Source organism: Panthera leo, chromosome E3 (genome assembly GCF_018350215.1).
Source record: "Panthera leo isolate Ple1 chromosome E3, P.leo_Ple1_pat1.1, whole genome shotgun sequence".
Taxonomy (NCBI): Eukaryota; Metazoa; Chordata; class Mammalia; order Carnivora; family Felidae; genus Panthera; species Panthera leo.
This window is the reverse complement of record NC_056694.1, coordinates 9,646,548-9,661,032: the sequence shown is the minus strand read 5'-3', so window position 1 is coordinate 9,661,032 and position 14,485 is coordinate 9,646,548. Positions and strand designations below refer to the sequence as shown.

Genomic DNA, 14,485 nt, shown 5'->3' with positions numbered 1-14,485 from the left:
TTTCATTAAGATATCAGAAATCAAACAATGAAATTGGTTTTACTCTCATTACTGATAAATCTGCCATATTCCAGTCTTCACCTTTCTTTGCTAAACGTTTCTTCAGCACAAGTAAGACACTTGAAATGGGGGTTACCCAAATAACTGAACAACACAAGCTGGTGAGGGAAAGATTGTTAGCATTCTCTCTAAAAAATAAGATTCAGCACATTTGTATCAAAAGTATGAGGCTAACATGGCTAACAGCTGTCAGCTTATCTCTGGCACTTATGGAAAAGGTAAATTATAAAGTTTAACTGGTATCTTAGAAAACTAAGAACATTAAAGCCCTTGTTACCAAGCTCTTCCACGGAAGCCAAAGAAGCCTACTATAAATATAAAGCTCACAAACTGGAGTTGGCCTCTGTATCTTTTTGGCAATGATCTGTATTTCAACAAATCACAGGAGTCCATGTGGGAGGCCTGTTTAATACTCTGCTGGGCTGGTTACCTTCTTTTATTTTCCTGGCTATCAAAAAATATTTGGTCTTCTTCCTCCACCGTCCTTTTCTTTCTCTCCTTGAGGGCACTCAGTACAGTTTCCTTTGCACATGGGTCTGGGGCATTATTTGATGGTGAGGACAGTGTGGAGTTGATTATCTGCTCTGGTCTGTAAGGAAAGATAATATTCTAGCATCAACACATTTTAATAACCATGTCAGGGACAGTAGAGTGGCTCAGTTGGTTAAGCTTCTGTCTTGGCTCAGGGCATGATCTCACGGTTCGTGGGCTTGAGCCCTACACATCGAGCTCTCTGCTGTCAGCACATAGCCTGCTTCAGATCCTCTGTCCCTGTCTCTCTCTGCACCCCCCCCCCCACATTCACTCTCTTTAAAAAATAAATGAACGTTAAAAAAATAAGTAATCATGCCATACAGCACAGACTTCAGCCGCTGAAAATCAGAAGCTAACTGATAAGCAAACGTATACACTGATAGAAACTGCCCCTAGCAATTAAAGCTACAGCCTAAGGCCAAAACAAAACAAACATAAAAAACTGTTCAAGGACCAGATTTAGGGATTTCTCATTCAAATAAGCAGTTTCTTCCCTTCTATGCTTTACATTTGTTTTGTCAGAGGAGTAGCTATAGAAGAATAAGTGGAAATAAATCGGAGTTCATTCTGCCAGCAGTAATACTCACATTGGCGAACGAGCCAATTTACTATCCGGAGGAGCAATCCTCACTGTCACTGGGCTGCACACCATTTTGGAATTACGAGCAGATAGCACAGTCTTCTTGTGATAACCATTCCAGCACACTGTAGGAAGTACCCCCAGAAGGGAATATTGGGCCTGCTGGATTGGGTATCGTCTTCGAGGTGTTATGACAAACCGGTTTGATAAAGTCCCACAATCCCTATGGAGAATGGGAGACACACTATAGAATCAAAGAAGCTTAAAAGAATGGCAGAAAACGTAGACTCCTAAAGCATCACGTGGGTTCGGTTATTTTCCAGAGAGCTCAGACCGCTTTTTGAGCCACACAAAACAGCATTTTTATGGCAACGTTCCCCCATTCCATCTAAGGGTGGCAAGTGGCAGCTGTTGAACAGCTGTCCCTACAATGGATTTCAACAATTTTGAGAGGGAAATTGAAAACCCTGCCCACACAAGGAAAACTATAATGGAAGGAAAGTGCATGTTAGGGCACGCCAGGCGGCACTTTGGAAGAATTCTCAAAGCATTTCAGTTTTTTATGCTGAGTCATAAGTAATATACACCCAAAGTCAAACATTTTTACTACCTAAAGTTGATCCTTCAACTACTTGTGTTTATCCATAATCTAATATTTTCACCAAAGTTTTGGATTTCCTTGTGTCACTCAGCTATTGGGACTAAACGGAAATGCCTCTTTGATATTTATCATCAAATTTTATCAAAGAGGGGTCTCCTGGGAACACCGCTTTGATGTACTTCTCCTACTGGTCGAAAGGAAAAAATGTAACAAAATATACGATCTAAACTATTCTTGAAAGAACAAGATATTTTCACCAGAAGTGGGATATTTTAGTAGCTTATTAAGTATCCTGCTGAATCCATGCCGTATGAAAATTAAGTTTTAAAAACTGTAAGGAAGGAAACAGCTCTGCCAGCACATCTCATCCCAAAGGTTCGAGGAGGGCAGGAGGCGGTTGACACACACCAAGGTGTTTAAAGAGGACAAAGCGACACAGAATCCACTTTGACTTAACGAAAAAGAAAATCGGATTTAAAAGTTAAGCCCTCCATTCAAAGCTGGTCGACAAAGAGGAGGGTCTGGGGAAGGTGAGCGTATCTTACCGGTGGGAAGGCCTCCTCGAGGGTCGGAGAAGAGGAGTGGGGAGAGAAGGGTGAATGTGGTGAGCGCGATGCGCCGAGTGCGCTGGCGACGCGGCGCGCGCGGACGCGCAGCGGCGGCCAGGCCTCTCCAGCAGGTCCCTGGCCTCCGGGGCGGGGACAGGCTGCGGGGGGCCGGGCTTGCCCAGGTAACTGCCCATGAGGAGCAGTTCGGCCGGGTCGGGTCCTTCGAGCGGGCTCCGCGGCTCTAGGAGACTTCCGTTCACCGCCGACTTGGCCGGAGGCGAAGCGTGCAGTGCTCGCTGACGCCGCGCGCTCCGAACGAACGAGGAGAGGGCGCGCGAACCTCGGGGCTCGCGGCTCAGTCCCCACCAGGCCGCGGTGGCCCCCACGGCCAGCCAGGCCAGCGCCGCCGCCGCCGGCACCAGGTACAGCACGAGGCCGAACAGCGACAAGCCAAGGAGCGCCGCCCCGGCCGACCCACCGCAGCCCCCGCTCCGGCCCCGGCCGTCCCTGGCGCTCGCTATCGGCCGCCGCCGCTCGCCTCCGCCAGCCGCCGCAGCCGCCGGAGACATCGCGGCTCCGCGCCGCGGAGAAGACTTAAATATCCCAGCGTGCACCGCGCCGCGCGCCGCGTCATCGCGCGCCGGCTGCGTCACTGCGCGCGCGACCCGGACGCGCGACCGCCGCGGGCAACGCCGCTGCTGCCCGGCAACGCGCTAGACCCGACCCAGCTCCGCAAAGGCGGTCTCGCAGAAACGCGGCGCTCGTCTTCTGGCGGGTTCCGCGCGTCCACCGCACCGCACCGCACCCCACCCATACCGAGGTGAGCCTGTGGAAGAGTCGCGTTAAGAATAAAAGCTCCGGAAAGCGACGTGATGTTTGATCCATGTTATTTTCTAGGGGACTAACGTCCCCGGAACAGTGTTACCAGAGGTAGTGAGTTTTTTCAGTTGCCCTGTTTACTGCCCAAGGGGGTTTACTTCTACAGCAACACTGAAATGCAAGACCAACCCAAACCAACCACCCTTGTTAAATGTGTATCTAATTCTAATAAATTCCCGCTCAAGCAGTCTAACAAAGAGTCTAACAGATTGCGGATCAAACCTTAAGCTGCGACCTGAGTCGGAGTTGCTGCGGTACAAATTGTTTCAGTGGTACAGTTATCTACCAAATTTCACATCGGGTCCAGAATCGGGGAGATTTTGAGGATTTGTGATCAATTTACCTATGTTAAATGTGGTGGTCTTAGAAAGTGGGCTCGTGGTTGTCGAGGGCTGGGGAGTGTGTTGGGGGTCGGAAAATGGAGACTGCTAAAAAGTAGAGTTTTCTTTTTGAAGGGCAACAAAACTGTTTTAAAATTAGATTATGGTGATTGTTGCAGAATCCTGTGAATTGTATGGCATGTGAATTGTATCTTAATAAAACCGCTGAAAACAAAGAAACCTTTAGTGGTCTGCCAATTCAGATTTTGAACTAGCTGAGCTTCCTGGACCATTCACTCACTCCACTGCTAATCTGCACTGAAGAGATGAAAGGGGAAAAGCCAGGGTCTCTGATCTCTACAAGCCTTCTCTTTAGTAGAGAAGAAATAGGTGTAAGTAGAAAGCTACAATTCAGTGTGGCCAGTGTGATAACAGACGCACAAAAGAGAGAGGGAATGATAAAGAAGTAGATAGGCTGGGAGGTGTTACTGGAGGGGAGAGAACTGGCTAAAGCAAGTTCAAGGCAAATACGGGAGCACTGTGCAGAAGCACAGAGATGGAAAGGAGTATGATACAAGAGTCTCCGAACAGTTCAATGTGGCTGGAGACTGGGAAGTTTGAGGGAATAAAGAGGTTGGAAAGATAGGCAGGACTCGGTAAAGATGCCTCTGGAGCAATTTGAAGAGATGAGAAAGGCACGCAGTTCTCCCCAACCCACTGCAAGGGCAATTCGGCTTCTGTTTGATTTCATATAAGACTTCATTTGACAAGCAAAGGGATGGGCTGTTATTTAGGAACAAATGTCAATAGCAGCAGCGGAATGGCGGGACAAAAGCCAAGCTGCAGTGAGTTAAACAATGAAATGGAAGACGAGGAAATGGAGGCAGTGACTGCAGACTTCCCATTCAAGAATTGGGATACTAAGGAAAAAGAAAGTATCTAGCTCAGCAAGGGTCCTTTAAATTATCATATATTACTGGAATTGAGAGGAAGAGCCAGACATAAAAGCCATCAGTGTATACATGTTGGGAGACTAAGATTACTTTGGAATTAATGTAGATCGAGAGAGGTCTGAGACCTGAGCCCCAGGGCACCCCAGTGTTTACAAGTCGAAGAAATGGACACACAAAACCTGAAAATCATTTAGTAAAATACAGATAAGTATGACTACATTAAAATGTTAACACTCCTGTATGGGAAAAGACAACACAGGTGCTAAAAGAGAAGCTAATTAAGACTGAGAAAAAAAAACCACTCTCATATAAGCAAATAAACCTCATATAAAAAAACACATAAATGAAATTTATAAGGAATCAGTAACAAAAAGACTCAAATGTAAAAAGTACAAGTGATATAAAAATTAATTCATTGAATAGGAAACCCAAATAGGTAGTAATAAGTAAATATATATGTACATGTATTTAACCTCACTAGTAATCTAGGAAGGCTTTACGGTAGTAAAAATTTTGCATTCCTTTGCTCAAGGAGAAAAATTTAATGGTTCAACAAGATCAAATTGTGGCAAGAATGTGGAACAAATGGAACTTACATACTGTTTGTGGATTCGTAAAACTATGATTTGGAGAGCAATTTGGCAATATCTAGGTAAGAGTGAAGAAACAGGTACCTCCTAACTGTGCAGTTCCACTTCTGGGTACAAAGACAGCCACTGCAGCATCATTTGCATTACCGGCAATCTGAACAACCCTAAATGTCTAATGCCTACCGACCCAAGGACAGATGGACAGTGTATAATTCAGATCATAAAATACTATAAAGGCCGCTGAAAAATTAACCACCTTTCTAGCCATAATTAAGTGATTCCAGGCCAGTCCTCCCACCATAAACAACTATAAAAATGGACAAAATTTATGAGGCAACTACTGTCAGACAGAACAGCGGAAAGCTCAAGACTGATCCCTGAGAGGACGCTCCTGAGTGAGCCTTGAAAATCACCTAGTTCCTCTACTTGGGGACAATTTCCCAAGTTCAGTGCAGACAGCTAGAGTAGGGCTGAGGAGGCAAAAATCAGACTTCAGGATTGCTCAAATTGCTGGAAACCACTGGGCAGAGCAAGAGAAAGGAGGATGTCATGCAGACAGGGAGTTCCCTAAGTCTATGTGTGAGTTCCCCAAAAATCTGTGGCTGAAGGCTGGAGTGATGGTTAATTTTATGTCTCAACTTGACTGGGGCTCAGTGTGCCCAGATATTTGGTTAAAGATTATTTTTGGGATGCCTGTGAGAGTATTTCTGGATGAGATTAACATTTGAATTGGTATACTAAGTAAAGAAGATTCCCCTTCCACAGGGGAATTGGTTGGTAAGCCTCAACCAATCTGTTGAAGGCCTGAATAGAACAAAAGGCCTGGGTAAGAATTCTTTCTGCCTGGCTTTGAGCTGGAACATCTGTCTTCTCTCCCCTACTTTCAGACTTGAACTTGGAACTCACTATCAGTTCTTCTGCTTCTTAGGCCTTTGGCCTTGGACTGAAACTATGCCCTTGGCTCTCCTGGGTCCCCCCAGCTTGTTGACTGTAGATCTTGGGACTTCTCAGCCAATTCCTAATAATACTGTGTGCGTGTGTGTGTGCGTGTGGATGTGTATCCATCCTATTGGCTCTGTTTCTCTGGAGAACCCTGAATAATATAGTTGGGCTGTATATGCACAGAGAGACCACCTGAGGAGTACCAGAAAGCAAAGCACTAAATGGGTTAAGATTATAACAGAAATACTAGAGTTAGAGCAATCCTGGGGTAAGAGCATTGCCAGGGGAGTTCTGGCCCTACCAAAATGGAGAGATCTCATAAATGCATTTTTAACATCCTTGGCATCCAGCTGAAACAGCAGAAAGGCTACAACTTGAGGTAAGGACCACAGTCTAGAGTAAGACCTACTCTAGGTCTGCCTTAATAAATTCTAAAATCAAACCATGACAAGATCCACAAGCAATGAGTTTGGAGGTTGAGTCTCACCAAGTTAGTGGGGCCGTATCTGTAAAAACAAAACAAAAAACCAAGTGTAAACAAGTATAAGGTCATTAGCCAGTAATTACACTACCTGCCAAAACAAGAATCCATATATCTCATGGAGAGATAAGAGACTCCAGAGTATTGTTGACAGCATACACTATTCAATGAAAAGCCACTGAGACACACAAAGAAACAAAACAATGAGATCCATAGTCAAGAAAGAAAAAAAGCAGTATATAGAAATGAACCCAAGATGGTCTAAATGTTAGATTTAGCCAACCAAGATCTTAAAGTAACTATTATAAATACATCCAAAGAATTAAAGGAAAGTATGGTCTGAATGAGTAAACAGATACGGAATCTGCAGAGAAATGGAAATTATAAGGAAGAAACTAACAGAAATACTAAAACTAAGCAATAATTGAATTTTTTTACCAGATAAGCTTAACATCAGATTGGAGACAGCAAAATGAAGTCAGTGGACTTAAAGACAGATCAGTAGAACTGATCTCATAATGAAGAGACCTTCCAGGACCTATGAAACAATATCAAATAGTCTACATATGTTGTGTAACTGGACTGTAACAAGGAAAAGTGAGACTGGGGCAGGAGGAAATATTTAAAAGATAATGTCTGAATTTCCCAAATGTGATGAAAATTGTAACATAAAGATCCATGAAGTTGAACAAACTACAAAGCAACTAAGAGAATAACACAGCTTCCCATCAGAAACAAGGTAGGCTAGAAGACGACTAAGTTTCTTTTAAATGCTAGGGGTGTATTAGGAAGGTGCTGCCTCAGTGATGGGAAATAATCAGCCTTATACTGAGTACTGCTCTGGACCTACCTTATAAATCATTAAAGCAAAACCTAAAAGGATCAAACTGTTTTCAAGGATCTTAACTGCATCCCAAAACGAAGTTTAAGAAATGTACAGGGATAAAAAAATGACCAGTACTCAACATGATAAAATTCACAGTGTCTAGCATCCAAACAAAGATTATCAGGAATATAAACAAGCAGGAAAACACGACTCACCAAGAGAAGAGTCATCAATCAGAACTGACCCAGAACTGACACACATGTTAAAATTATCAGAGGACAATGAAAGTTGTTTTAACTGTATTCCATATGTTCAAAAAGATAACTACAGATATGGAAAAATATAAGAAATAATGGCCTCAAACTTCCCAGACATAATGAAAAATATACACCCACATATCTGAAGCTCAACCTCAAGTACAAGAAACAAAGAGAACTATAACAAGTCACATGGTAATGTCATATCATAACCAAATTGTTCAAAACCAGTGCCACAGGTAAGACCCTAAAGACAGCTAGAGATAGAATACATGTTACTTACAGAGGAACAAAGATAAAGATAATAACCAAATTTCTTGTTGGAAACAATGCAAGAGAGAAGACAGGAGAGTAACAACATCAAAGTACTAAGAGAAAAAACTAAATCTAGAGTGATATATATACCTGGTGAAAATATCTTTTTTTAAAAGAGGTCTTCAGACATACAAAACTAACAGTATAATTTAGTGTCAGTGTCAAACTAACAGTATAAGAAATGTTATAAACAGTAAAACAATATAAACAAGTAAAAACAGTATAAGAGATGTGCTTCAGGGAGAAGGAAAATAATTCCAGATGGAAACCTGGATCTACACAAAGGAATGAAGAGCACTGGAAATGGTAACTACATAGGTAGATATATGACTCCCCCCCCCCCCATTATTTAAATCTCTTTAAGACATAATTGAGTGACATAAGCAAAATGGCAGAGTAGACAGCTTCAAGCTCCCATCCTCCAACAGAAACATCAAAAGCAAACAAATGAAAACAAAACAGAACACAAAACTAGCAGTAACTGTTAGAACCAACTTTATCAGCACTCTGGAGAACAATCAAAGGTTTACATCAATGAAACAAATGCTGAATCAAAAAAACTGCAATTTTAAAGTGGTGGAAAGCTTTGTAATGTTTTTGCTTGCCCTTCTCCCACCTACTCCCCATCTTGGCAGTAATCTTCAAGACAGAAACCTGCATTCCTAGTGTGGGAACCTGGTTCCTGGTTCCACAAAGCACAGCAGACCTTATTTGCAAATTACTATGTATATCTGCTCTATATGGGGGCTACCTGAGGGAATGATGCAGGAACTCATCTCTATTTTGCCAAACTTGGAACTCATTCAGGCTGGAAAAACAGCGGGCACTGCTTGAAAACATTGCAAAGGAGACAAGCAACCGCAGATGCATGGGGCAAAAGGTTACAGTTGAGACACACAATGAACCACTGTTATGGACTGAATTTTGTTCCCCCCAAATTTATATGCTGTACCCCAATCCTCAATGTGACTCTATTTGGAGACAGGTTCCTTAAAGAGGTAATTAAATTTCATTGAGGTCATATGGGTGGAGCCCTAATCCAGCATGACCAGTGTCCTTATAAGAAGAGGTAGAGACCCCAGGGATGTCTGTGTACAAAGACCATGTAAGAACAGAGCCAGAAGACAGACAACTGCAACCAAGAGGATTCAGGAGAAGCCAGCCCTACCAACACATTGATCTTGGACTTTCAGCATCCAAGAACTGTGTAAAAATTAATTTCTATTGTTTAAGCCATCCAGTCTGTGGTATTTTGTTATGGCAATCCCCTAACAGACTAATACAGACTGACTAAAGTATGGGAGGGAAATTGTGGGAGTTTCTATGGGAAATCAGGGCATTCATAATCACCCATTATAACAGAGGATTTAGAAGGCCACATGCATGCCCAAGGCAAGATGCATGCTCAGAATGTATCTGACAAGACCAAAGTTTTCACTTTGGCCTGATCCTAGATCAGTGTAGGCCTGGACAAGTGTTGAAGAAAAGCTGTAGCATGGAGGCAATCCACAAAGACTAGAAGTGGATTTTTTCCCCCGTCCATATTTAGCTCCTGGTATTCAAGGAAATCTCTGTCAAAACATTAGCTGGATACAAGTCAACATGACAGACTTCAGCAATCACACATGACAATGATACAGTTTGCAAAAATAGTTTGGAAAAGACACTAAATAAGAGGACTATTACAACCTTCAGTGATTTAATTTTTACAAACCCCAGCAAACAGCAAGGCAGAGGGAGATCAGATTTCCAGAGTTACTATATCATTTTATACAAATGTCCAGGTTTCGATGACAATCACAAGTCATGCAAAGGAACGGGACAGTATGGTCCACTCAAGGTAACAAAAATAAACTGGCACAAATTGGCCCTGAGAATTTCCAGACCTTGGATTTAACAAAGACTTTAAAAGAACAGTGTTAAATCTGCTCAAGAACTACAGGAAACTATGGGCAAAGAGCTAAAGGAAATCAGGGAAATGCTGTTTAAGCAAAATGAGAATACTAATAAAGAGGTAACTTACAAAACGGAACCAAAAAAATTCTGGAGCTAAAAGTACATTAACTGAAATAAAACATTCATTAGATGGTTTCAAGAGCAGATGTGAGCAGGCAGAAGAATCACCGAACTTGACTGAAATTATCCAGTTCGAGAAGCAGAAAGAAGAAAGATTGAGAAAAAAATAAACAGAGACTAAGAGCCCTGTGGGACAAAAACAAGAAGACGAACACATGCATTATGGGAGTCTCAAAGAAGAGACAGAGAAAGGCAGAAAGAATATTTGAAGAAGTAATAGTGAAAACCTTCCAAATTTAGTGAAAGGTATTAGTCAGCAGATCCAAGAAGTCAACAAACTCCAAATAAAGTGAGCTCAAAAAGATGCACGCCAATATACATTATAATCAAACTGTATAAAGACAAAGAGTCTTCAAGTGGTCGTGATCGGGTTGGCAGACAAGAGGGCTTCCCCCTTCTATGGAAAGGGGGTACCCTCCTCCACGTGATTCCTACAGCAGTTCAAGCTGCGGAGCACCAAGAGGTGGTGGCCGTGGAGGAAGCCGATCTGATAGAGGGGGAGGCAGAAGCAGGTATTAAAAGCAAACAAACCTTTGGACCAAAATCCCCGTTCAAAGAAACAAACAAAACAGTGGAACCTTTCTGTCATAACTACCCAAGGACTACTAAAAGGAAAAATTGTGTTACCTTTTTTAAGTTTCCTGTTAAGTTTCCCTTCCATAATTTTTATGTTCTTGTGAGGGAAAAAAGTAAAATCTGTTAATCTTATTTGACTTTATGACATTGCTTTCAGTAAGCAAATGTTAAATGTGTTTAAGACTTGACTTGTGTACTAGTGTTGTAATTTTCCAAGTAAAAGTGTCCCTAAAGGTCACTTCCTATATCTTGATTTTTCCCAGTAAATGAGGCAAGCAATTCTAGGACCTTCCACAAACATCTAGCCATCTAAAATGGAGAGGTGGAATTCTTCTGCCTATACAAACAAGCTAGCTATTAGAGGGTGGTCGGGATATGCTACTCTTAGGATTTCAGAGTGTCTTCAAACTGAAATCTCCATGTTCTCAGTATGTAAAACCTGAGATCAGATGCTTTTATGTAAGGAAAGTGCTATTCACCCAATAAATCCAAAAAAGCAAATGGATAATGCTGGCCATATTTTGCCTTTCTGACATTTCCTTGGGAATCTACAAGAACCTCCCCTTTCCCCTCCCCCAATAAGACCATTTAAGTGTGTGTTAAGCAAGTACAGAATACTACGTGAAAAGTTTGGCCAAAACCAACCATGAAGCTGCAAAAAAAAAAAAAAAAAAGGACAGAGTCTTGAAAGCAGCAAGACAGAAGTGACTTGTCAAGTACAAGAGATCCTCAGTAAGATTACCAGCTGACTTACCACCTGAAACCAGAAGGCAGAGAGATGATACATTGAAAGATATCTGCACTCCCATGTTTACTACAGCATTATTTACAACAACCAAGATGTAGAAACAACCTGAGTGCCCATCAGTGGAAGGATGGATAAAAGAGATGTGGTATATGCATGCAATGGGATACTATTTACCATCAGAAAAGGAAATCCTGCCACTTGAGACAACATGGATGCACCCTTAGGACATTATGCTAAGTGAGATAAGTCAGAGAAAGACAAATACTATATGATATTACTTATATGTGGAATCCAAAAAATCCAAACTCCTAGAAACAGAGTAGAATGGTGATTACTAGACGCTGGAGGGTGGAGGAATCAAGGAGATGTTATTTTAAGTGTACAAACTTGCAACCAAGAGAAAAATGACTTCTGGAGATCTAACACGCAACACAGTGGTTATAGTCGACAATACTGTATTATAAACTTCAAAGCCTAGTACTTAATTGTTCTCAACCCAAAAGTGTTAATTATGTGACATGACAGTAGTCTTAGCTAAAGCTATGGTGGTAATCTTATTGCAATATACAAATACATCAAATCAACACACTGTACACCTTAAACTTACACAGTGTTCTATGTTTACACCTCAATTTTTTTTTAAGTGGTAACAAATGCACTTGTCAACCAAGAATTTTATATCCAGGAAAAATTTCCTTCAAAAATTAAAAAGAAATTAACTTATTCATAGTTACAAAAACTGTGGAAATTTGATAACACTAAAACCCCCATTTAACAAAAAATGCTAAAGTAAGTCCTTTTGATGGAAATGAAAGGATATGAGTAACTTAAAGCTGTATGAAAAAACAAAGATCTCTAAATGGGCATATACAAAAACCTTATTGTATTTTGGTTTGTAGTTCCATGTTTTATTTCTTACATGAAAGACAAATGCATAAAAAGTAATTGTAAATCTGTGTTATTGGCCACACCATATATAGTGATGTAATTTGTGACAACAATAATGGGTGGCAGAGCTGTATAGAAGCAGAATTTTTGTGCGCTTAAGTTGTTATCAGTTCAAACTAGACTGTTATACATTTAAGATGATGAATGTAATTCCATGGTGACCACAAAGAAAATATTTTTAAAATACCTGCAAAAAGAAATGAGAGGGAATCAAAGTGGTTCACTATAAAAAAAAGTAACTAAATACAAAAGAAGGCAGTAATGGGAAAAAATGAAGAACAAAAAAAAAGTATAACACATACAGGAAACAAATAGGAAAAAGGAAAAGAAAGCCTTCCTTATGAGTCACTGCTTTAAATATAAATAAAAAATCTCAGTCAAAAGGCAGTTCGGCAGAATGGAGAAAAAACATGATCCAACTAGGTGCTGTCTTCAAAAGACTCATGTTAGATGCAAAGATACAAATAGGTTGAGAATCAAAGATTGGAAAGGAAAAATATTTCATGCTAACAGTAACCAAGAGAGACCTGGGAGTTGCAACCACACTAATACCACACAAAAAAGACTAAGAAAGTATTATAAGACAAAGAGACCTTATCTACTGATAAAAGGACCAATTTTATCAAGAAGATACAACAATTATAAACATACATGCAACAAAAACATAGTGCCCTGAATTATATGATGCAAAAAATTGAAGGAATTGAAGGAAGAAATAGACCGTTCTACAGTAACAGTCAATGTACTATTTTCAATGGATAGACTATCTACAGAGAAGCTCAACAGGGAAATAGAGCACCTGAACAATACTATAAAACAACTACAGTGTACCCAACAACAGCAGAATACATATCCTTCTTAAATACACATGGAATATTTTCCAGGATATGGCATAAGTTAGACTACAAACTAAGTCTCCATAAATTTTAAAAGATTTTAATAATACAATGTATCTTCTCTGACCACAAAGGAACACAGGTAGAAATCAATAACAGAAGGAAAATTGAAAAAATGCACAAGTTGGTGGAAATTAAACTCTTAAACAATTAACACTCTTGAACAATGGGTCAAAGAAGAAATCACAAGGGAAATTTAAAAAGACAAATTCAAATGAAAAGATAACATAATTAAATCTGTGGGATGCTGTGAGGGCAGTGTTCATAAGGAAATGTATAGTTGTAAATGCCTACATTTTAAAATCAGGAAAGATTTCAAATCAATAACCTAACTTTATACTATGGGGAACTAGAAAAAAAAAGCAAACTATGCGCAAAGCTATCAGAAGGAAATAATGATTAGAATGGAGATTAATGTACAGAATAGAAAACAACAATCAATAAAAACCAAAAAGTTGGTTCTTTGGAAATATCAACAAAATGTGCAAACCTATAGACAGGCTGACAAAAAAAGAAGACACAAATAACTAAAATCGGAAATGAAAGTGGGAACACTACCAACCTTATGGAAATGAAAAAGGATTATAAGAGAATACTATGAATAACTGTACACCAACAAATGAGATAATCTAAATGAAATGGACAAATTCCTAGTAATATGCAAATTATCTAAACTGACTAAAGATGCAGCAGAAATCTCAGTAGACCTATAATAAGTAAAAAGACTGAATCAATAATCAAAAACCTCCCAACAAATAAAGACAAGAACCAGATGGCTTCACTGGTGAATTCTACCGGATACTTAAAGAACTACCAATGGGGTGCCTAGGTGGCTCAGTCGGTTAGGCGTCCTACTCTTGATTTTATCTCAGGTCATGATCTCATGGTTCATGAGCTTGAGCCCTTCATTGGGCTCCACACTGACAGTGTGGAGACTGCTTCGGATTTTCTCTCTACCTCTCTCTCTGCCCTTCTCCTGCGTGCATTCTCTCTCTCAAAATACAATAAACTTTTTAAAAAAATTACCACCAACTATTCTCAAATTCTTCCAAAAAACAGAAGACGAGGAACACTTTGCGAGTCATTCTAGAAGGCAGATACCAAAACCAGATAAAGACATCACAGGAAAACTATAGACCAATATCTTTTATGAAGATAGATGCTACCATATGTGTTAACTAACTAGAATTTAAATAAAAACTTGGAAAAAAAAGAGATGCAAAACTCCTGAACAAAATACCAGCAAACCAAATCTGGCATATAAAAAGTATTATATACATCATGACCAAGTGGGATTTATCCTAAGGATGTATGGCTGGTTCAATATATGAAAATCAGTGTAATACACCACATTC

The 14,485-nt window shown here is 40.3% G+C and overlaps 1 protein-coding gene across 4 annotated transcripts in view; it reads right to left on the bottom strand.

The window, feature by feature from the left end:
- The window catches only part of POM121C (POM121 transmembrane nucleoporin C), a 52,609-nt gene that overhangs the window by 23,033 nt on the left and 15,091 nt on the right, over positions 1-14,485 (bottom strand). For 2 of the 4 annotated variants that reach the window (XM_042921038.1, XM_042921036.1), the window contains exons 2-3: positions 1,182-1,397; positions 491-649 (exon numbers count right to left, since the gene is read on the bottom strand). In XM_042921038.1, the coding sequence (XP_042776972.1) occupies positions 491-649; positions 1,182-1,246 (224 nt within the window). In that variant the 5' untranslated portion in view covers positions 1,247-1,397. Of the gene's footprint in view, positions 1-490; positions 650-1,181; positions 1,398-2,320; positions 2,893-6,494; positions 6,514-14,485 lie in introns of those variants that run through there. The other 2 variants (XM_042921037.1, XM_042921035.1) reach the window with 2 other exon arrangements.